Raw genomic sequence first — 26000 nt, 5'->3', positions numbered from 1 at the left:
CAAGCATACTTCTATAGACTCCACTTTAAGTGACAGCTCTGCTGTGATAATTATACATTTTCCATTTTTCTCTTGACTAGATGAGCAACATGAACACCAAAGGGGTATCAGTGTTTAATGTTTTTAATTCTTCATTTTTCTAAAGTCGATTGATAGAAACATGGTGGTTTCTTAAAATAATGTCAGTATTTATTGCATGGGCTATATAAGCCGTTCTGTTCCTTGTGAAACCGGCATTTGCGCATCTTCAATTCACACCAATCCGCTATGTTGCTTTGGGGTGATTTCATGAAAAAAAAAAAAGCATTGGTTTATTATTGTCTGTAGACTGTGGCGGTTGTAGCTTGAGTTTGATATGCAGTGGTGTCAAATGTGTGGGTTGCTTCCTGTCACTAATCTCTTTAATGACTGAATATTGTGACAGCAAGATAAATTATGTAATGCCAATCAAAAGGAAAATAGCCGCTTTAGATGAACACTATTGTCATCTAAAATCAATTTGAGCTGTTTGTATCCTGCACACAAAAAGGCTTTGATAAAGAAAGCCGTTACTAAACGAAGTGCTTCCTCGTGAGGCTTTACATCAATGGCTCTCAGTACAGACTGGAATCCACCTGGGAACTAATAATCTTATGATCTGTGAACAAGCGTTGCTTTGAAGTTTACTTAGTGAAAATATCCCCTCTTTTTCTCAGAGAGAAAAAAAAATGGCATGAAGAGCTGATTCAATCATACTTGAAACAAATGCTGTACATCCTCTTCCAGCTGCTTGTGACTCCCAGTCCAACGCCACGGCTTCTGAATCATAACTTTATGTTGGCTTCGAAGGACAAAACCCTCTTTTCAACCAGCAATTCCATCTAACATACATAGTTGTTGCTTTTTCTTGCCTGTGTGTGTACCTTTTTGGTCAAATGATGCCTGTTACTTCTTTCGGTGATCATAAGAGCCATTCTGTCATTATCAGCATTTTACAAATCAAAACAAGGAAATTAACCCAACCCACACAATTTCTGTAGCTATTTGCCATTCAAACACGATAATGTTTTTAATCCAAACCTGAATCCTTTGACGATTTGATGGGAGAAAATATTATTTGGTGATGTGCTACTGTGTGTGTGTGTGTCTCTGACTCACCATTGAGCACCACTTTACTATCAATTTTGCACTGATTGCCATTTGATGTATGGCAATCTGTTAAAATAGAATACTAGAGTGCACACTGACGTCACTTTATAAAACGCTACACGTCAGAGGGTCTAAAGCGACGCTGTATCAGGTCAGAAATGAACAGAATCAAGGATCTGCTCAACTCTGCTCATCATAGCGTATCAATTCTTTTATAATCTTGGCTGGAAGTGAAGTATTCCAGGCAGAGATGACCCTCTGCTCTTTTTTATTTTAGCTGAGTGATTTTAACCAGAAAACCACACTCAGAAATTGGTAGGTTAAAGAGAAAATCCATTCAATTAGAGAGGAGTGGAGCTGAGCAGGCTGCACTGAGTGGCTTATTGGTTCACTTACCTGAAAAGCTCCAAGGTTATATTTAAAGCAAACAATTAAGCAATAAAAGCAATAAATACATTTTAAAAAAGCTAGTATTTTATCCATGGTAAATGTTAGAAGTGGGAAAAAAATAGAAAAAAATCCAATATCGATATTTTTTTTGCTTCACAATTTTAAAATGGACTTTTTTGTTAAATTTTTTTTTTTCTCAAATAGATACAAATAATCCATTATAAAATTTTTGACATTTCTATTGTTTTTATTGATCTTTTTCCTTGTCTTCTTGGTATTATAGCAGCAGAATGGTCTGGCTACTGTGTTGTTTTTTTCTTAACTGAAATTAAGAAAAATGACTCAAAACAAAACAAAAAAAAAATGTACAAAACTATTTTTGTTTGTCAAAAAAAAAAATCAGCCATATCAAAGAATCATGGGAATCGCAATTTAAATCGTCTCGGCATCCAAAAAAAGCACGTCACAGTCCTAGTGAATATGGCTTTACATGCAGCAAATAAAGTAATAAAACACGTCCAGTACACGTCTGTCAAAATAACAACCATCTAAACAGAATCTTTCACTTTTTTTTTCATGAGGCACAACTCGGCTGGGTGTTATTTGGAGAAAACAATTGTCAGGTGCACCGAGACTTGTCAGCTTTATAGAGTCATTTTAAAAGTTGCACATAACCGGGCATAAAACTATGTCTGAATGAGCTGTTTTTCATCTCCTCTGAATGAGTCTAAAACTCAGCTGAGATTTCAGATGTTCTAAAAAGCAGTCAAAGCAGGTAACTATAAACACTGTGTAATGTTTTATAGTTTTATGGGTGCAAAGGGTTTGGTAGTATTTCAGTTCAGTCACACCAAACTTCAGTTTATTTAACTGCATGTTTATTCCCATTTGTTACTCTGCCAGTCAGATTACAGGGCTACCATGTTCCCAGGCCATCTCTCTGGCAGACATTTTAAGAAGCAGCTGTAACACAGCCAAAAGCCAGGAAATGTTCATCACAATCTGCTTGACAGGTATATCTTCTTTCGTCTCTCAATTCTAGACCCCCAAAATGTCTGATCTTGAAGATTTCAGCAGGCAAGGAGTGCAGGCCAATGTATCTGACAGCTACCAGCTCAACCCCACCAGTGTGATTGTGTCAGTGGTCTTCTCTGTCATTTTCCTCCTGGGCACCATCGGCAACAGTCTGGTGCTTGCTGTGCTGCTGCGGAGCGGACAGGTCGGGTACAACACAACAAACCTGTTCATTCTCAACCTCAGCGTTGCCGACTTCTTCTTCATCATCTTCTGCGTTCCTTTCCAAGCTACCATCTACTCTTTGGAGGGATGGGTGTTTGGCTCCTTCATGTGCAAAGTGGTCCACTTCTTCATCAACCTCACCATGTACGCCAGCAGCTTCACACTGGCTGCTGTGTCTGTTGACAGGTAGGCCATTTTTCATTTGTAAAAAGGAAGGTATTTAAATTGTGCTCATAATGATACACCAAAATATTTATAAAACACAGCAATCCCTTACAATTTGACTTAATTTTTTTATATTCATGATATTACAGCCTGAGTTGTGTTTTTTTCTGCCTGAGCAATTAACTATAATTCCCTTCATCAAGTGATTCTTGATGGTTTCTGCAATTAATTATTTTGCTTCTTAACTCACATAAAACATTCACAGAATAACGCAGGGGCTTGTTTTCTTTTACTTAAACATAAAGAACAATTTTTTAAAAAAGCAGGTTTTTGAAACAAACTCACAATTTAGAAGTTGAGATAATTTCTCCAAAATTACTATAATTGTTCATTCTTAAAACTCTTCAGATCCTCTAATGCATTAATTGGTTCATCTGTAATTGTTGATGATCCTCTTGTGCTCCTGCTGAATTTAGATCAGAAGTTCAGAGAGTGTGATGAATGTGAGGAAGCAGCAGGACAAGCTTTTCTTCATTTTCCTTTCCTTTTGTTGCTGGGACCTCAAGTCTCAAAAAGATGGATTAATGCACTCTAAACCTTTATTGTGTAATTAGTTTCAGTTTGGCAAAATGTATGGACATGTCCATGGATGCATCCAAGAGTTTTGAGATTATTCTTTGTATTTACTTGTTTTTTTCATCTTGTTTGTTGAGCATCACCTCATAGGGAGAATATGTATACATGTAAGTCATCACATAAGCTACGTCTATGTAAACAAATTAAAAGGATCATGAACAGAGTAGATCTGTGCTGCAATTTTCAGTCCTTATTTTTGGTTTTGGGCAAAATTGTGACAGTTAAATTGGAAAGACAGAACTTTGCAATAGGGCAGCCTACCTCCTTGTCAAATTTTTATTCATCCCTTTAGGAAACACAACAAAGTCTGCAGAAAAGGCATCAACTTTTATTTGCTCTGTTTCATGTAATTTGCTTCTTTCCTCATGCTGTTTCAAAATAAAGCATCCTTAGCTTGAATAAAATGTGTTTCATGCATGGATGTATCCAGAACAGTGAGATCCCCCTGGCACAGCTTAATTCAATGAGATTCAAAAGACTTCACAAAGACGATGAAGCTGTAATTGAATATCTTATGAGGTAATCATCTAGTACGCTTGGCTGAAAATGATTTCCCTCACAGAGTCATCATTATAGTTGTTGGGCTACACAATCATCTCAGTCAATAAGAACAGTGAGTGAGCAGCCGCCCTCTGCAGCAGACACTCTCTGCTCACACTGGCTGTGTTTACACTTCACAAGCTTTGCTAGTCATTTCCTCCTCTGTCTGGAAAAGAGCAGCAACATCTAAGTCACAAAGTTAACAATAAAGTTGCTCTGTTTTCTCTCAGTCTGATTGTTTAAAGAAAAAAGAAAAAAAACACAGATGAAACTGCAGCGTACACTTTGAACCAAGAATCCCCAGGAATGAAATCATTGCTCACTCTGAAAACAGTGCAGCAAAAATGTACTCACATGGACATTAGTAATAACTAGTTATTATTATTTTATTACCATTATCATAAGATAGCCCTTTTTCAAAATAATATAGTTTGATATAAGCCATTAAATTTGACTCATATGCACTGACAGGAGGTCATGATAATTAGACTCTGTCTGTCTATTCATAATTCATTATGGCCCTAAAGTGGAATATTCTCCTCTTCTGTCTGAATTTTATCAATTTTAACCCAAGATCCCAACTGATGTAGATTTGTATGTTTGTAGGGGTTTTGATTTTGTTTGTTTTGTTTTATGACATTATCTTAATTTTAGATCTGTACTACAGGAATATTTATTCCTGTTTTATTATTCAGTTAATTTAGTTCATGCTTATTTAACAATGATAACTTTTGTCTGTCTAGAATGTTTTTTGTTTGTTTTTTACAGATTACAGAAACTGGCCTATGACAGGACTGAAAATGTTATGTGATGCTCCCAGTCAAAGGGTGTAGGAAAAATGTTTTGGGTTTTAAATATATAATAATGATAAGATTAACAGTTCTAAGTCTTGCGAGATTTGCATCTCTGTGTATTAATGGCTAATAATGTAACTTATATGCATATAGACTTATTGCAATGTGGAAAACATAATTTGAACTACCCCTGTATTGCAGCACAGGAAGGGAATGCATTTATGCCAGTGCAGATTTTGGCCATGCACCATTCTCTGGTTTATTATGCAAGTATGTAAGTTATGTGTGAAACTAATAGTGATCTGATTAAACACACAAAACATTGCTGTTCTTTGAACTATGTGAGATCTGGTAAGTACATATTTGTGCATACAGTGCATAAAAGACAATGGACAATACATGTAGTCTAAAACAAAGAAAAGAAAAAGAAATGAGTTTGCAGTAGCTTCGAACTCGTCTTTATTGTTCAACACAGTCTGAAGCTTTTTAGAAAAGCTTTCTTGTGATTGCTTTATGTTGCCATCATGAATAGTTGTCCAGGATTTTTGGTGGATATTTTATAGCTCTTCTTTAGTTCTCTGCCTTCTGTCCCATTCTCTGTCAAGATGATCTCACACTGCTTCATTAATGTCCAGGCTCTGGGAAAGATTTGTCACTCCATAAGAACCAGAGCCAATCAGTTGCTTCTGATTTTTTGTCCAGTTCTTTGATAACTTGGCATATTTCAGTCCTTTCTTTCGTCTCCTTCCATTCAAAACCATCATAGCTGTTTCTAATAAGGCTTTGACCAACATGGGCACACTGCATCATGCTGAAATGTTGCCAGTTGTTTCAGCTCAATGTTCTTTTGGAATATTCTTATACTATTTTCCCTTTGTCAAACTCTGTAAGCTTGTGCATCATGATTCTAGCTGCATGATGAGGACTCACTTCTAAACCATCACAAAAACGTTGCGCTCCAGGAGCAAAAAGGCTGACTTTGTGAAAGCTAAATGTTCATATCTCACCTGGTAGGGCAGCCATCTTTAATGCAGAGACTGCAGCTTCTTCACTGACACATTATTCATGTCAGTTTGCAAACCAAAAAGAAACCTTCCACTGAAAATTGCGAGGAAAATGATCTGGCCCAAAATTCAATGGAAAAACCAGTCTAAGTTTCAAGAAAAAACTTTGAAAGACCTTCAAAAAGCCTGGAGAGCTGTCACTTCAGACCAGTTTGGAAGATCACAAGAAAGTCTGACAACTTAGAAGATTAAAAAGGATGAAGAGGCTTAAACATTTTTCTGCAGCACAGGAAATGTTATTCTTTTAATTGTTTTTCATTCATTTTTCTTAACTGACAGATAAATGAAATATTTTTCTACCAGCTTTCCTACAATTCAGCCATTTTTTCTATTCAGCAAAATGCACTTTAAATTCACAAAATCCATATCCTCTTGTCAAAATTAATTAATTCTTTACTCTCTCATTATTCTTTACAAATTTCACCTGGATGTATAGATAAATGGTTTAGTAAAATAAGATGTCCAAACCATTGCAGCTCCATATAAGTAGGTTCAAAGTGTGTGCTTTTTGCCTTTCATGTCAAACATAAGTGCTTCTGTCCCCATTTTAGTGGGATTTCAAAGAGCAGAGAGGCTGTTTTCTGTTTCTGAAGAGCTGGTTAAAGTGCCTTGTAAATGTGGAAAGCAACAACATGCATTTGCTGCCCTACTAAGAATCCCTGCCTTGAAAAGAAACAAAAGAGAAAAAAAAATCAGAAATACTTAAAATACCTGTTAGAGATTATACAGTTTATAACTGAACATGTAAAATATAGTGAATGAGGAACATTTACAGATTAACAGACCAGGATGGAATAATACAATTTATGTAAATAAGTGTCAAATTATTTTGACAGCAGTTTCCTTTTTTTGTTTGTTTGTTTAATCACAGCTTTTGGTGGCATTAGCAGATTTTCGCCCACCAGCTGTAAGCAAAGCACAGACCATAGTGAAGTTCCCTGCTACAGCTTTGTTTTCACTGCTGTGACATTTCACATTTTCAAAACACCGCCATGGTATTTGTGTTGCATTGTGTGTTGTGGTTTTGTTCTCATGATTTGCTCATTGTTGCTGAGTTTTGCACCACCACATCCCATTTCTCACCATACAAGATTCAACCTTTCTGTATTTTTCATTGATTTGTTTATTTACTCAACAGAAGCAACAAATGGTTGCTTTGTGAAGGGAAACATGGAAAATGCAGCGTGACTCATGCTAACAGTGTGTGGGTAGATTCCTTCTGAGTAAATGCGAATGTTGCCTTTATCTCCTTCAGGTAATTAAAGTGTAGATTGTGTTGACAGTTTCCATGTTCACGGACATAGCATAATGATACTGTGGCGTTCAGTTCGGAGAGTGTTCATCGCAAATAAAAGCTAACAAGGGTTACACCGTCACAGCTTGTTATCTCCTTCCTTCTTACATATATAAAAAGCATTTTAAAAAAAAGTTGTGGACAAAAAGAAAACACTGCTTTACAAACTTTGCAGACGTGCCAGATTGTCTATTAAAGCCAGAGAAAATGTATCAATTAAAAAAGCATCAAGTTATCTGATGAAATTGATAACGTGTTACTACTGTAACCTCTTACAGTAGGCTGATGATCTGTTTATAAAACAATGCAAATGATCTTTTCGAAAAAGTCCCTACAAATACATCCAACTAATTTGATATTAGAATTTATTTAATGGGTGAATGCAACATCTGATAATTAGCAAGCCAGTATAATCCTAATAAAACTGGCTACTTTATGGCAGTTGGATGGGAGTATTTCATGATAGAGAGGGGTTTCATTTTTAAAAATGTTCACAAAAGGTTTTATTTTTATTTGTTTGTTTTTTTTTTTTTTGTTTGTTTTTTTTACAGTTATGATCTAAATTTGGTGATGAGGATTAGAAATTAAGTTTAATGTTGTTTTAGAGGCTAATTTTCCTTTGACACATAGTCCAGATGTTGAAAATCAGGGTGTGTGTGTGTGGAAACACTCTCAGAACAATCAAGACAACAACGTGACATCATTGTATTTTCTGTGCTTTGTGTGTTTGAATAGAGCAAGGCAAAGCTTATCTGCATTATATATATATACATATATATATACATATATATATATATATATATGTGCGTGTGTGTGCAGAGAGAGAGAGAGAGGGATCACTTAGCTCAGCTTAGCATCTTCTTTTTGTTCCATTTATTTACACTCAGTCCATCTTTTTCCAGTTCAGCGTTATTTGTATAGCGCCGTTTTATTGCAATGTCATATCAGGACACTTTACAGACACATCAATTTGATGTGTTTCTGTTGTTGTTTCTGTTTTATTTCCTGCCCGTAAGTTTGCTTCTTGACTTAATTCCATGTGTGGCAAATACCAGTAACTAGGCCTTTTAGTTTTAATTCCTGTAACAAAATTATAAAATATTATATATACATATATATATATATATATATATATATATATATATATATATATATATATATATATATATATATATATATATATATATATATATATATATATATATATATATATATATGTATGTATATATATATATATATATTTATATATATATTTATATATATATATATATATATATATATATATATATATATATATATATATATATATATATATATATATATATATATATATATATATATATATATATATATATATATATATATGTATGTATATATATATATATATATTTATATATATATTTATATATATATATATATATATATATATATATATATATATATATATATATATATGTATATATAATATTTTATTTTATATATATATATATATATATATATATTTATATATATATTTATATATATATATATATATATATATATATATATATATATATATATATATATATATATATATATATATATATATATATATATATATATATATATATATATATATATATATATATATATATATATATACATATTAGAATTCATGTGTTCTGGATTACAGCACAATATGCAGTAAATGTACATGTCCATATATTATATTAATTTCTTTCCCCTCTTTGTAGGTATCTGGCCATTCGCTACCCACTGCGTTCCAGAGAGTTAAGAACCCCGTGCAATGCAGTGCTTGCCATGGTGGTTATCTGGGGTCTTTCCCTGGTTTTTGCAGGTCCATATCTCAGCTATTATGACCTGATTGATTATGACAACAGTACTGTATGTATCCCTGGCTGGGAGGAGCAGAATCGTAAGGTGCTTGACACATGCACCTTTCTATTTGGTTACGTCATCCCTGTGCTGATTGTGAGCCTTTCTTACACTCGAACCATCAAGTACCTGTGGACAGCTGTCGACCCTCTGGATGGTATGTCAGAATCCAAGCGGGCCAAACGCAAAGTCACCAAGATGATCATCATCGTCACCGTGCTCTTCTGCATATGCTGGCTGCCTTACCACGTGGTAATACTGTGCTACCTGTATGGAGACTTCCCTTTCAATCAGACCACGTACGCCTTCAGGATCCTCTCTCACTGCATGGCCTACGCTAACTCTTGTGTCAACCCCATCGTGTACGCGCTGGTGTCCAAGCACTTTCGTAAAGGCTTCAAGAAAGTATTCAGCTGCATCCTCATTAAAAATGGGAGAAACAAGGTCCATGTGGTGCATGTAGCCAACACCGGGCCTGGATTTGAGGCAGGCTCCACAGAGGTGTCACAGATGAACGAGGAGAACATGAGACAGAATGAATGTGAAATGATTAACAGACCGAGGCGGGTCGAGCCAAGGGAAGCTACGGTGACCCTGAATCTGCCCTTCCAGCAACAGACTTGACATGTGAGCCAACTTTGCTGAAAGCTTCAGTGCAGACTGCCTTACCTGAAAGTCTTTCCAGCTAATTATATGACAATAGGAAGGACAATAAGCAGAAATTCAAGATTTAATTCTAAAGTTTACAAAAAAAAAAGCAAGGAAACAACCTAAAAAAATTTCTGTTCCTACTTCACTTAAAAGTTTCTATTTAATCTATCTATTTAAGAGAAAATCAATGAGAAAATACTCGTTGTTTCCCGTCTCACCATGCCTTAAAAATGGCTTGAACCCCATGCTACCTATTGTGTCGTGTTTAGATATGCTATTTATTCCAGCACATTTTAGAAGCAGAACAGGGTTTTATCAATGTATCTTTTTGACCTTTTTTTTTTCAGATGTTCAAATGATCCCAAAGATGCCAAATATTTGGCACACAAATCCTGTTAGAAGTCATACAAGCCAGTCGTGTGGATTTTATACCACATGCAAAATGGTTTTATTGACTTATAACAGGATTTGATGAAGGTTAAGGTACTGTACACGAACCTTTAATCTAATTTTGTTATGATTGATTTGAGTTGATTTTTATTTTACTCTCATTTCAAGTAATTTTACATTTTAACGTTCTATTTTATGTTATTTATTCTTTTAACTCTGCACAGTGTGGCACTTTGGTTAACTATGTAGTTTTTAAAGTGTGTTAAGAATAAAGTTGCATTGCATTATATTGATTGATCAAAGGAAACTGCAATTTGATGCTTCTGCTCTACTACTCATCAACAAGCCAACCATTCCCACAAAACAGTATTTCCAACCTTATGTTAAAGTGTAGCTTCAGTATCCAGGAACTTTAACCTCTCTATATAGTCGTTTCTTCACATAAACGCTGTAATTTTCAAATTCTATGATAAATGGTAAATGGACTTGTACTTATATATGGCTTTTCCAATCATGTTGACCACTCAATGCATTTTACACTACTTTCTAGTACTGTATAACCTTTTTGGATAAGTTTTGAACCTGCTCCTCAGTCGTAAAGGCTGTGCTTTTTGTGGGGCATATTGCTTGCTTTGTATCGTGCATGCAGATGCTGTTCTGGTGTATCAAGATAATATTTCTATGATTAAACAAAACATGTATGTGATGTAAAACTCAGAAATGTGTGCAAAACAAATTATACATATTAATCAGTTTTGTACTGGCATTGAGACACTGGTCTGAAACACCTTGAGGTGTATGTAAGAAGCACAAACAGAAACCTGAACAATGTTCAGTGAAGACTTATTTAGGAAACAACTTGCAGAATTATTTTTTTTTTTTTTTTTAATATATATATATATATATATATATATATATATATATATATATATTTGGGTCTAACAAGAAAGAACATTTTGTTTTATTTGAATTTTGCAAAGATTATATTCATGGCATGATTCTCTTTGGTGTAAATTATATATTTGAATAGAAATATGTATCAATGAGTGCACTTATATATTTAAGAGTTTATGTGTTTTAAAATGCATGTATTTAAAATCCTAAAAGCTGTGACATGATAATCATGCATTTTCATTCCTCATTTCTCCAAATGGAAGCACATCCTTGTTTTGTCCCTGTGTTGCTGTAAGATAGTGTCCTACCTCAGAGCTGTAAAAAGCTTCATGTTTTTGTTCTGTTTAGGATGCTTCTATTTAAGCTGTTAATGTGATGTAAGATGCTATTTTTCTCTCAAAGATTATTTTCCAGCGACAACATTTTCTTTGCCTAATTTCCCACCGGTGTGTTTTGCCCACTACACCTGTGGTTAATACTCAAATATCTCTCTGATGTTGTTTAACCAGGCAGAGTTTTCAGCTGTGACATTCTGCATATTATACACACGGTTATTTATATGCAAATGCTGAACAAAATGTTATTCATGCTTAGATGACCAAATAAACAATTTTCTGCTGTGAGATTATTATGGAGAGTTTGCTCGGTTTCAAGTTTGATTCTTTTTAATTGAATTATTCCAACGCGGGGTCACCAGGAGGCATCGTGCTTATCCGAGTGGATACAAGGTGAGTGGTAGGGTAAACTATGGTCAAGTCACCAGTCCATCACAGATTATATAACTTATTTATCACTAATATGCATAATATCTAGTCATTATATGAAATAAAGATGCCTAGAACTTCCAATTTTTGTTTGCAGGGTCCATGATGATGAGGTGGTCAGCACTGTTGACTCACTATAGCAAGATTTCTGGTTTGAAGTTTGTTTGCGGCTTTCATGTGTGTGTGGAGTCTGCGTGTTCTTGCTGTGCATCTGTTGGTTCTGTCCAAGTACTCTGAATTTGTCCCAAGCACAGTCCAGAAACAGGCATCCTCAGTGAACTGAGAGTTCAAAATTCAAACCAGGTGAACGAGCGTAGTTTTTTAAGTCATTTGTCACTACAGTTAGTGGACTGGTGGCTCGTCCACCTTTTGACAGTTAGTGACTAGTTTCCAGCCCCCTGCGACTCTGAACTATATAGAGTATATACAGTAAATGGATGATGGGGGGCTATTTTTTAGTTTCAACAGTAGTTATTTATAACAGAGAACATTTCTGACCTTTTACACATGGATCAAATTACATGAGCCTTAGAGAATTGTTTTTCAACCAATTATGCTATGGGACACTGGTGTGCCTTGAGAGACTGTCAGGTGTGCATGGGAAATTATCTTATTCAGATATTCTGACAAGAAGAACTTCATATTGTTAATATCGGCTACAGTTTCATTTTTCAACAATTTTGGTTTGTGGTGTGGTATTTTCAATAGCAATTAATGCTATTGCGGTTAATGCAGCGTAACCCAGCAGCTACTATACAAAAGGTAGGTTACACCTTTGATGAGTGACATGTCCATCACAACTAGTGTTAATTTAATCAGCCATTTTTAAATGTATTCTCAGTTTTAGTCGAGTTTTTATCATGCTCGTTAGATTTGATCACATTTAGTCAATCTCATCCCGTTTTTATTTGGTGAAGTTTTAGTTAAATGTAAGTCAAGCATTTTAATCTTTATTTTAGTCCAAGAAAATATCATTTTATTAGTCTAGTTTAAGTCAACAAAAAACGGTCAACATTTTAGTCTGTTTTTTTGTCTGGACAGCCATTTTACCCTTTCAGTTTTTTGTCAGCAGATAACATTAAACATTTTCTATCTGATTTAAAATTATTTCATTTAACATTTTCTCAAGTTTTTGATGAAAAACACAATTTTAATAAATATATTCAGACATGGAACATGTTCTGATGAAGTGTTTTTTTGGGGGTTTTTTTTTTTTTTGGTACAGTGAGGTTTTTTTTTTTTATCAATCTTCTCAATCATCTGGACAAAATCCTCGACAGTCCATGTCTAGCTCATCCACAGTACTATCATGGTTTCCTCTTTGGAACGCTTGTTCCTGAGATAAAGTTTTGTATTTGGTGTGGGCAGTTTGGGAAGTTTGTATAGCTGGCTTATCATTGTTTCTGGGTGAGTGGTTGGTTGTAGTATCTTCAATCTGGAGCAGAAATCAGTGTCAGGATGCACAAGATAACAGGAAATCTAAGTATATAAGTAAAGCATGTTGGCCAATTTTTTATCAACATAAGTCTCATTCACAAATACACATTCATAGGGAGAATTTAAAGTAACCAGCATGTACATTTATACTGTGGGAGGACACAAACCCAAGCAAGGTTTTAACCAGGAAGGGGCCGTTGTTTTAACCCCCACATCACCTGCAACTCCAGAGCCCACACACAGTTTATACAGTTTTTCCACTGAAATATTTAGAAACAAAAACATTATAAAACTAGCGTTGGGACGGTCTTTTGGGGGGCAATCTTGCATTGTCTCTTTCCTCAGCAGTGATTTTTCTGGTTTGGAGTTCGGAAGTGTAACATCAGTGTTATTTATGTCATGATACAACACCGTTTCACCACACTGTGTAACGCCATGCTCCAGAAGTCAGCCTTTTTTCCATGAGATTTGGCACTTGTGCATCTTCTTCAGTGGAGCAGTTTCCTTGTATTATCAGAAAGGAATCAATTTTACTAGGTTTATTTTAATAGATCATTAAATACTGCAAAGCAAAGATGTGCCGTTATGTTTAAACCATTTTTAAGCATAAAAGCTTTGTCTCAATAAACAAAATTGTTTCATTTTAATAAAGAGATTAATTTGTAGGGATCTAATTATTGTCTCAAAGCAATGATTTATTATGCATGAGATAAATAACCTTCTAATCTGCACCATCATTTAATTACTGGTTTATTTTACTAAAGCGGTAAATGTTAAAGAGCTTTTCTTGAGGAAGTTTTAAACACAGAGATAAGTCCACATGACTGCTGCGTCTGCAACTTTGATATCATTTAAATGCATTATATTAATGTTCTGTCTTTTTTAGTGTGGGATTCTTGCAGAACTTATGGTAATGAAAAAAAAAAGTCAATAACCAATGTTCCAGAGGGAAAATATATCAGGAAACACTGTTTTGCTTGTATGTGCATTTCCCTGTTGTTTTATGATCCCGGCTGCTGATCTCCCTGCAGGAGAAAGAGATAATGTTATAAAACCACATGCAGAGCACAATAAAGGAGGTCCTGAGAGGCATTTTCTTCTCTGAGTGTGAAAGCAGAATCAAAGACTTTAGGACAGCCATTAATAAGTAAAGATAAAATGAATCAATAATCTGTGATGTTGGACAGAAAAATGCACAATAAGCTAATATAAAGTCCAGAAGAAAATGCCCAGATGCAGATGAGGGATGGACGACCGTACAGATGTGACAGTTTCATAACAAAGCACATTAGAGGAGAAAATGAACCAAGATGTTTAAGACTGGCATCACGATGTGGCTGCCTTTAGATTTTGTGGAAAAAGAATGCCAGGACAAAAGAAAGAAAAAAATAAAGGTGCTACCAAAAAAAAAACAAAAAAAAAAAAAACTCTCCTCCTCTTTTGGCTTGGTCTCTTTCTCAAGAAGTCACCACAGTGACTCACCTGCTTCCACCCCCAATCCAGAAGCTATATTCACACATCTACATTGGCTTACACCAGAAGCCCTTTCTGGTGCTACCCCTGCATTTATCCGGGCTCAGAAGGACCACCAGCTTGTGCCCCACATCAGGACTGCATTGTGAAGGACTCAAACCCCCAACTTTGATGCCCGTGGACCACTGTCTCTACCTCCTGAGCCACCCAAATCATAAAATATATAAATAAATAAATAAACTCAAATAGAAATATGCTCTAAGAATAAATAGATATAAATAAAGAGGAAACTATTTAAAATGGCACATGTTTGTTTGCTGCACGTTTCCATCTGCTGTGGTAGTAGTGATTCATTTATTAAGGAGCTTTTCTTTTAGTAGCTTCATACATTTCTGAAACATTCAGAAATTATATTCCCTTAATCTGATCACAGCATATTACTTTACTGTTGAGTTGTTTACACTTTAGAGAAAATGATCACTTGTGCTGAATACTGCATTAAATTAACTTTAATGGGAAAAAAGACATTTAGACACTATTTTCATTGTTGAAATCTAGTTATTGATTGTACATGGTGATTTTATAACACAGGAGACAATGTTCTGCTGTTGTCTTAGGGATGTTATATTTGAGGCCGACATGCGGCTGTCAGGAATAACCAGATTACTCATTAACGTCTGGCTGTCTTGCAGTTTTGGTGTGTAACACAGTGTCAGCTGCGTCAGAGCCTGTCAACATCTTTTCCAGCAGATTCAATGTTGACTCAACATCAGTTCTGTCAGCGGCAGAAAAGCTCTCTGATTAGCTGTTCAGCATGACTAAACTCTGCATGTAGATGAGACTATTTAAGTTGAAAGGGGAATTAGGTGTTCGATTCAACAAAGACGTTACAAACTAAACTTCAACAAGACGAGATTTATTTCTGTTTCCATTTCCATCCATTGAACTGAATTTATCAATGTGCAAAAGGGGAATTTAATACTATTTTCATTGGCTATCAGACTATTAGGTTAATTTGGGGGAAACACGGTGGGGTAATAGTCAGCACTGTGGCCTCACAGCAAGAAGGCTGCTTGAGCCTCAGCTGGGGGAAGTTTGAACTGTGGCCTCTCTGTGTGGAGTTTGAATGTTCCCTGCAGGTTCTCTCCAACCAAAGATGTGTGTAGCCAGGCGATAAATTACTAAAATAATGTCATGCGAAGTCTTTGAAGTGTTGTGTTTTCTGACATTCATGTTTATTCTATCCCAGGGGTGGGCAACTCTGGTCCTGGAGGGCCGCAGTCCTACACGTTTTGGGAGTTTCACTGCTGCAACTCAGCAGGTAATCAGCACACTCGTGCAGTTGGGTGTCAAGCTCTGCAGCAGTCTGCTGATCCAGTCTGATGTAAGTCAGCTGTGTTGAGGCAGGGAAACTCCCAACACGTTTAGGACTGCGGCCCACCCCTGGTCTATCCTCTCTTGCAGTTTTCATTGTTTTGATTCGTTGAGATGTAAAAGTAGTCATGTTGTAAATCTTGTCCACCAGATGGCAATGTCCCAGGAGTAGATTCCTTTTTCTGCCAACACCTTAGGCATTTCGGTCCTTCTTCCTGTTCGATCTAACTGGAAAGGAAAGGAGGTTGCTAGTTGAGAAACTAATCCTGGTGATTCAAAGTTCATCCCTACAAAAAAGGTAAATAAGTACTGCTTTTGGGAAAATGTGTATTTGAAGTTTAATTTGAGACGTTCTCTGCCTGTATCTAAATGTGATTGTTTATTGTTAAATGGTTTATACAGAAGACCTGCATGTGGCCTGGACTGATACTGCCATCCCCTCTAAGTAGTGATGAGAACTGATTTCCAGTAAACTAAAAGGAAAAAGAACTGCTGTGACATGTAAGTGCATGCAGAATTTTATATGTATCAGTTCATGGGCTTTGGATGAACAGTAAATAAGTTACTATTATTTATTGTTGCTTGTTTGCCAAGTAGACTGTACCCAGGACTGGGGACAGTTGGACTGTATAAGACAATAAACTGCTGCAAGACACCCTGAGTTATGGTGTCCTGTGAAGAAACGTCTTGCCCGGGCTACACATGCATGTTAGGTTACTCATTGGTTGTTTGACTCTGTGTGTTAGCCCCACAAAGGACTGGGTGTACCCTGTCCTGGGATAGGCTGCAGTTCCCTGTGACCCTAAACTGGACTGAGCCGTTACGAAGATGGACGGATTAGTTTGGCTTTGTTTCATCTCAGCGGAGTGGTGACATGAATGAAGACAGGGGACAGGATTCTTCCCTGAAGTCCAGATGCTGGTGATGGATGAGCAGATAGTGGACAAGGTGAATCATTTTGATGGGGTTTTTCTGATATCAGGAAGAGATGGATCAGAAAGTCTTAAAGAAGAAGAATCGGGATTATAAAATGCCGCTCAAATACCAGAGATTAGGGGCAAATGTATAGAAAAAGACTAAACTTCTGCTTAAGCATCATTAAAACCACATTGAAACTAAAGATGGAACAAATAATAACCTTATTTAATGCTAATATTGCTTCATAGTCAAATACAAGTCATTTTTCACATTAAACAATGTGTCAGGTTTTGGGCAGGTAAAGATAGGTTGACTGGATCTTTTCCCTCCCAGTCCAAGTGTCCTTCTTCTTGCTTGGAAAACAACTTATCAGACTCACTTACTTGTTTCGCCTACTGGATCCAGTGACTAATGGAGTGATCTGTTCTCCTTGTCCCTCTGGCCCACCCACACCACTTACCTCTGAGCCTGCTTTCTACTCTGCCTGCTGCTAACCTAATATCTCCACACCATTCCCCGAACCCTGAGTAAGCCATCTTCTTCTAGCTTCTTATCATCAACAGCAGTTTTATTGCTCTGCCAGCTCCCATCTTGTCTCTTCCCCTCCACAGATGACTTCCTGTCATCTAAACCAGTTTAACACACACTCCATGAGCTCCATGAGCTCCCCAATTATGATTATTATTATTAATTATTTGAATGTGCCTTATTTTACATTCATCTGGCTCTTTAGGTCCAGAAAAATGTCAGCCCTGACACAATGGAACAGTCAATAAAATATTCTTATAAATAAAATAAAAAATTCAGAAAGTCAAGTGAATCATTATATCTATAAAGCTTCCCTTGGCAAAGTAAATTTGCTCAGCAGAACACAGCATCCAGACGGTCATTCTGCTTGCTTAAATGCTGGTAAAGACAAAAAAATATATATACTTCAAGAAGGAACAAACTTCACATTTGGAGTTCAGAAGTGCTGAAGGTTGAGCTGCTCACTGGCCTCTCAAGTCAAACAACAGAGTTCAAGTTTTGTCCCAGTGACGTGTTTTCAAGCAAACTGGCTTCCAAATGTTATTTGAGGACCTAAATTTCTTGGTTAAGAAGACCTACCAATATAACTGGTTAGTGTTGGGTTGGATTAGTAATTTAAAACCGTAAAGTTAATAGCGTGACTGAGTTCAACACAAACCACTGACATGGACATGTTTGACACACTCATCCAATGATCTACTGAAAAACAACACTTGACAGTTGTACAAGGCAGCCCAACAGTTAAAAATAAATATGACAAGAGTTCATCAGCCTGATTGGTGCAAGTTGTGTCCTCTGGTGCAGGCATTGATCAATAAGTTGGAAGTTAGTCCTTGTGGTGCGATCGAGAGTAAAGTTTAAATGTAAGTATACTGTTGAAGAGCTTTAAATTACCCTTAGGTTTCTAACAGTGGCAAGACCGTGTGAAGAGTCTTGTGTTTCCAGCATTAAACAAGTATAATTACCACCATCAAGTTCAAGTTTATTTATATTGCACGTTTCTACAGCAGCAGCTGCCCAAAGTGCTGAACAATAAAACAACAAACAACACTCCACAGTTTTGACATCCATCTGCAGTCTTATGTAAAAGTCCAACTGAAGCTGTTTTAAGGTGTCAGATTATCATCAGTTGCTTTGCAGAAGCCTGCAATTGTTATATTTGAACATTATCTTTAAACATTTTAGTTACATAAGCAATAACATCAGATTTATGTGTTTTTACAAAGAATAATTCAGTGTTGACTCATGATTTTAGCATAATTATTTGTGATTATGGCCTTTTTGGTCTTCTGTACAGCAAACTGTTGATGTAACATAAAGATTTTCAGCATAAACATCTCCATTATCAAAGAAGCTGAAAAATTTTACTGTACTGGGAACAAAGCTTTTAATGCAACATATCCATTCTCAGAACAGGATAAACGTGTGAATTGGGATAAGAGCTGTTCTTTATTGTGATCGCTAATGCTGTCTGTGATAAAAGAGCAAAAATAAGAGTTGTCAGTAGGTTAGAAGTAATTCAAGAAAGTCCATTTGTACCTGCGTCACTGATAACCTTGACAGGGTTTGTGCTGGTTTTTTCGTTGCTCTGGAAACGGTACTGCAAATTATCTTAGAGACTTTATGAAGGTATGATGATGTAGAAGCTCGAGTGTCGTTTGCAGCTCATGTTGTTCTCCAGTTTTACTAAATTAAAAGAAATGAAGCTATAACAGTTCATAGCTTATTCTCCTTGATACAAACCACATATTAATAAATTATTTATCATTTAAAGCCTGAGTACACCCAAAATATTTGAGATATTATTTGTTTAAAAAATGTTCAGAAAATGCTAATTCTAATGGGAGACCGTCACTGGTCTTTATATACTAGTCGAAACAAGCTGCAGTAGGATTAAGAGGAATAAACATGTTAAATAGTAGACTTTTATAACTTTTAGTCCACATTTCCACTGTCTGCTTTTCCCACATTTAACAGGTGAATACTGAAACAAACAGCAGAAAACATTGAAGGACAAATTACAACCACTGCTGATAAAAACAACAGGCCAAACCTTGACGGGAGCAGTGCAAAGAAAGGTTACTCATTTCTTATGAAAGCCGAGCAAAAAGCTGATGTGCAGACAGGAAAGTTAGACATAGGCAAGGAATGTTTATTTGTTTTGCACATTTAATGTACAAAACAATCCAAAGTGATTTACATAAAGCAACGAAAGCATTGCAGGTGTTGCAAAGAGAAGACGGCCAAAACGGCAAAAATCACTATAAAATAATAAAAAAATTAAAATAATGAAAAGCCGAATTAGTTAAGTTATCGTGCAAATTTTCATACAGATATGCACATGAAAAGAAATGTTTTCAACCTTGATTTAAAGTGTGTACGTTTGGTGAGAGTTTAATCTCTGCTGGCCACAAACATTACAGCTTAAGAGCTAAATGCTGCTTCTCAATGCTTCTGCTCCATGCTGCTTCTTCAAGCTGGATTGTTTACTTGTTTATTTATTTATTTATTTATTTATTTTAAAAAAGGAAGTGATTTGGGAGTTTATTTAACATTTGCCCACATATACTACTGCGATGGACTGGCGAGCTGTCCAGGGTGTACCCTGCCTTCGCCCATAGACAGTTGGGATAGGCTCCAGCTTCTCCGCGACCCTGAATGGATTAAGTGGTTTGAAAATGAATGAACGAAATGAATAAAGAGCAATAGTGATACATTCAGCACAAATAAACTTTTTACTCCTTGGTTGTATGTGGATATTATAACATACATACATGTAACACATGTTCAACACATGGTCTGTGATCTTTTGTTGCTGTTGTATTGGGTCTTGATTTGTCAAAAGAGGTTTTTTTGTTTAGTTTGGTTCATTGTGTTTGATTTAGTCCTTTGCTGATGAATCAGATTTCTGTTGCCTTTCTTTACCCCTAGATGTCCTCAGTTACCTTCATCTGCTCTGGACCACTGTGTTGCTACCTGCTCCTGTTGACTCATTACCCAACTGCATCCAATCACCTCTCACTTTGTTTTCATTCTTCTTCAGCAAATCTCCATTATTGTCCTGCCTTCAGTTTTTTTGTCAGTCTAATGTTTACTTTTTTGGATTTCTACAACATTAGCCCAAAAAATCAAAACACTGCAATTTGTTTTACCCTGACATGGCCACTTTCAGGTTGTAGTATCAAAAAAATATAATGACAAATATCATTAGCTACTACTCACTGGGCCATTTGAAAGGTAAAACATTCAATATAGCCTATAGCTGAATCATTTGCACACATGGAGCAGCAAAGTAATTCTGCATTGTATCGCAATGTGCTTACTTTCCTTTTATGTCTGCTTTAAAAAAAACACAGTTTTCTTGTAATTTATGTGTTTTCATTTGTATTTCTGTTATTAACTCAAATTCACCTCGCTGTGACTGAAGATGAAGATGTGACTGAGATAAGTGGCATCAACAAACAGGTCGGCACATTTTACGGAAACCTAATCAGAAGCAGAATAAAGTGACAATTTGACATTCTCGGAGGAGCGAAAAGACAAAACACATGCAGTCCAGCTGTAAACAACGTGGTGAAACTATTACGTTAATATTTATCACAGTGATCTGCTTTAATAAAGACTTCAATGTGTGTACAGAAATTCAACTAAGAGGCTAAACATAAATCTGAAAAATCTGATTTATGTCTAGCCTCTTAGGCAAATTCAAGTAAACAGGCTTTTTTTTTTTTTTTTTTTTTTTTTATTGTCTGATGTAGTGATTTATCATGATTCCATTAAGAGCCTGTGGATCGAAAATTTGGCTGGCTCACAAATCGGAGAGCATGATAATTGTGAAATGGCAACAGCAGGCTAATTTATTTCCCACATCCCGTTTATTCAAACATCCCTCTCATGCATGAGGTGATGTTTAGCTGGAATTAATCAATGTTAAAGCAGTGCAACTCCTTAATAAACTTGGCACAAAACTATCAACCACAATTTCCTGCATTCAATTATTTCTTAGACTCAGCAAAGAAAGGAAGCATGAGTTTGCAAGTGCCTGTTCCTCTAATCCATTCAGATACTGAACTAATCCAGGTTTTATACAATAATTTCCTCTGAGACTCCAAAAGAAAGCATTTTCACATTTCTGTTTACAGCCAGAAAACACACTGATCCACATTGTGTCTTCACCAAAGGAAATCTGGCACATTTACAGTGAGATTGCCACCTACAGTATGTGGCAAAACACTACACAACACGACTCCTGCTCTGAATAAAGAGCATGTTAGGGTGTCAAGATGCTGTAAAGGCCTACCATCTTGCACAAATAAAGTGGCAAACTAAATTCTTGGCACACTTTAATTAATGTGATTATTAATGTTGCTTGCAAAGAAGGTAAAAGCTGATCTGAAGGAAAAACAAAAAAAGGCTCAAAGCATGACAGCCCCCAGAAGTAGCTCTAATTTAAATTTATTTCCCAGGATTAATCAGGTCATTAAGATCAATAAATGAAAACAACTAACAGTTCAGGAGTTACATAAACATCAACCAAAAGAGCATTCCAGATCTGTCTTGATCTCACCCATCCCATACAAACTGCATTTAATCGGCTGCAATCAGGACATAGACTGGTGGTTCCACTGACCAAGAAAAGGGGCTTCAAATTTCTCTTTATTCTTCCAGCAGTGGCCAAGAATTCATCTCATTGGTTTTACTGGGTCTGTTCCAGCCCACAAATATGTCACTATATTTCTATGTACCTATATCTCTTTAAAGTGGAACTATTATGTGCATTTCAGGCTAATTTATTTTTATTTCTGAGCCCAGAACGGCTGGGATTGATTGAGTTATTGCCCCAAATCAAACCTTTTTTATTGTGTTTGCCTTTTTGCTTCATTCAACTCAGTGGGATGTGTTGTTACTTTGTTTTGATTGGTATTCTTTGTTTGTATTGATTATCTCATCTTGTTTTATGTTTTAGTCCAGTGAAGTTTGTCTTTATGCCGGAGCTGAATACACATTTGTATTTACAAGAATGACATGAACAATAAAATTGTTGGACTTCTTCCTGTAACCATTAAAAACTTCTGCAGAGTCCATCATAGGCTAAAAGCGTGATCAATCCACTTCTGTGCCCCTCTTTTTTTTCTTTTTTTTTTTTTTAAATTATATCTGCTTTGTGTTTCAGAAACGCTAAATTATACTTTCAAGTGTGCAAACTTCTCTCCTCCTCTTAGGACTCAGTCATTGAAGTAATATTTTCTCAGGTGTCATTGTGTAGGCACCTGGGCTGAGCTGCTCTGCCTCTTTGCTGAGCCTGGTCACAGCTGCTGCCAATTGGTGATCAGGACCAGTGACACTATAAAAGACAGTCCTGCTTACCTAGAAGACACTGATCTGAGAGCAAGCAGGGTGAAAGTGACAAAGAGTGGTAAAGTATAAAGTTTTATTGGTCATTGTAATATTGACATTTACTTTGGGTCCTTGATGAGACCATTAAACAAGAGCCACTCACCCTGGCTGCTCCTGGGGAGGTTCTCTTTGTTGTACACTTGTTTTAGTGATTTTCACATTTTTACTGCTTTTATCTGTTCCCTTTTAGTGGTCTCCTGTCGTACAGAGTTGCTCCACCTGCCTGGTGGTCGGGTATAATTTTAGACTAGATTATATTTTAATGGTTTTATTGCATGTGGTTTTAGTGTTTCACTTTCTTTGTTATTAGGGTTGTTTGTGTTTTTATCAGTCTGGGATTAATGTCCAGAACAACTGCAGGTGGTAGCTAGGGACTATATTTAGTAATACACAGGAGACAATAAACCTTTCTTAATCCATTTATCCTGTCTTGCTTTGCCTGCTGAGGTGCCCTGACCAGGGGTATCCTTATAGGGAAGCTTAAAGGGGACACAGCCCCTCTTCGCCCCTTTGTACGCGCTAAAATTGCACAGTGATTGCATCATCAGTAATAAATCAGATCAGTCTTGCTGTGAAACAGATTTTTGTCTCTTACTGCAAGTCCCACAATTACACTACTTTACACACTGGGGGAATTAATGCTTTGCTATAACATTGTCTTGCCTGTGAGCATGTTACTTTTTTTTTTTTTTTTTTTTTTTTTTTTTTAATAAGCCGTTGCCTCAAAGAGCAGATTGTTGCTAAAATTATTGATAAAGATTAGAAATTGGGAGAACTATGATCAAACCACAGCCTCACTAAGCTAAATGAGAAGAGACTGTCCAACAGTACAAATCAGTTCAGGCATCCAAACTTTTCTGTAGCGCTCATTTCCCAGTATCAGCCTTTATTTTCCTTGTTTTCATCCTGTGGTATTTTATATGAATTTTTTAAGATTTCAAAGTTCAATATAATATAATAACCTGAGATGAAAATGGAGAAAATAAAGGCTGTGCAACATGTGGCAGGACTAGCTGAACCATTAGGCAGTGTTTGAAGTGTGTAGGTCACATGACTAAAAAGCTATTGAACTTTGAAATCTTAAAAAATTCATATAAAATAACCCAAGATGAAAATGAGGAAAATAAAAGGCTGTACAATGTGTGGCAGGACTGGACTAGTAATTAGCAGCTTAGGGTCGGCAATTCATTACGAGGAGACTGGGTGTTCAAATATAGATGGAAGGTATGAAGTTAAGAAGACCGTTGCATCGTGCATCTTAACCCCACGACGAGGTGGCTTCGGGTCGGGAGACTGGGTGTCCGAATATCTGTTGAATATCAAACATCAAACTAACTTTACCTCGGTGATATGACTTATGTTAAAAGTTAGGAGAAAAATAAGTTGACTGGAATTTTCATTTTATTTTGTGCATTTACCCTTGTCATGTGGGACAGAATTTAAAATTAAAATAAACTACTTACTTTTCAAAATGTAATTGTATATTTTAATTATTTATTCACTTTTCAGTGATTTATTTAACCCTACTTTATGTACTGACTCTGGTCATGTTTTATTTGAAAATCTGGCCCACCTGAACATCTGATTGAGTAGCCCTGCCTTAAACCCTTAACATATCCACGTCTTCATCAGGCATTGGGCCTCTCCTGCTTACCTATACCACAAATGTAATATGTAACAAACTACACAAGGCTCAGGTGCTGGTTTATTGCATGTTTTTATTGTTCCGGTACCTTTTTTTTTTTTTTTTTTAAATGGTTACCATGCTAATAAGTGAACAGAAACAGGTCCATGATACTGAATGTAATGATTGGGCTGCTGGTCAATGATGATTTGAGTTGTACATATTTACATAATAAGGCAGAGCAGTAACAAAAACACATATGAAAAATGTCAAAACATGTGAAAAAAGTCTCAAAAACATACATAAAGCTAGTCCCTGTATGCATGTCCCCATATTTATCTGAAAGTCAGGCTGTAGACATCATTAGCATAGTAATAAAGGCACTCTACTGTGTAATGTACATATTTAATTGATCTTAAATAAGAGAAGTTCACTTTTGGGACTTTTACAGTAGCAATCAGGAACAACAAAAAATGATCTATGTATCAAAACAATTTATGGAATCATAACATTTACTATTCAACATTATCATGTCAAGAAAAATGTAGAATTTAGCAGGCAAATCAATGAAGACTAACGCACTAAAAATATATTGAAATGATTAAAGTAAGTCATCTAACAAGCAGCATCTTCAGTTTCTGTGAAACGACACCTTTCAATACAGCCACTGGTCCAAACGGTTATTATAGTAGAGACCACACTTCTCCAGTGACTCATTTCTTGCTATTCCAGCACAATGAGGAGACAGTGAATGTGAAAAACACAGTGGCCTTGATTTGTCACGTCTTTTGGCTACTCCAGCCAACTCCACTGATTTCAGTTCGTGCTTATTCCAGTGCAAACATGTCAAGCAATGTCAGCAGATAAAGAAGACAGTAAATGTAAACTAGCCGTCCATTTCCATCCTGCTTCTAGTGGCAAAAAGATAAATATCCGAAAAGCATCAGTAAGTGTTGCTTCAGATTTAAACTGATATTTATGCATTAAAAACCAGCAACCATATACATGTTCAGCCTTCCTTAAGAGACCTTCAGTGCTGCTGTAAAGTGTGAATAACTCAGTGTAAAAAGGGCCAATGACAGAGCAACTACCATCTATTTTTATTTGTCTTTGGTGTAAAGTGATCTATTTGACATAGATCCAAATAAATTCCTTCCAGGCACAAGAGGTAGCTGTGATAAGCTAGAGAAGGCTTCAGATTAGACAACAGCTCATAGTACAGCCCCTCTTTCAACTCAGTGATCGACTACACACAGATTCGAGGTTTAGGAAAAAGGAAAAAAAAATGCACTGATGTGATTAAAACCAATTTGGGATGATACCGTCCTGCATGTGTCACATGCCCAAACAAAGTCAGACAGTTGCTAGTTGAATTGGTGGGAAGTTACTTTTCTACTTCAAGGACAGAAATTTAATTGGAATTAA

The 26000-nt window shown here is 36.1% G+C and overlaps 1 protein-coding gene across 1 annotated transcript; it reads left to right on the top strand.

Annotated features, from left to right (window-relative positions):
* Positions 1-2569: 2569 nt before the first annotated feature.
* galr2b (galanin receptor 2b) lies at positions 2570-9749 on the top strand (the record flags this gene model as incomplete). Its single annotated transcript, XM_079253326.1, has 2 exons — positions 2570-2943; positions 8984-9749. 2 exons carry the CDS (start codon positions 2570-2572, stop codon positions 9747-9749), a joined length of 1140 nt encoding a protein of 379 aa, XP_079109452.1.
* Between the last annotated feature and the right edge of the window lie 16251 nt (positions 9750-26000).

The sequence above is a fragment of the Telmatherina bonti genome (genome assembly GCF_933228915.1).
Source record: "Telmatherina bonti genome assembly, chromosome: 14".
NCBI lineage: Eukaryota > Metazoa > Chordata > Actinopteri > Atheriniformes > Telmatherinidae > Telmatherina > Telmatherina bonti.
This window is presented reverse-complemented; position numbering and strand designations above follow the sequence as displayed.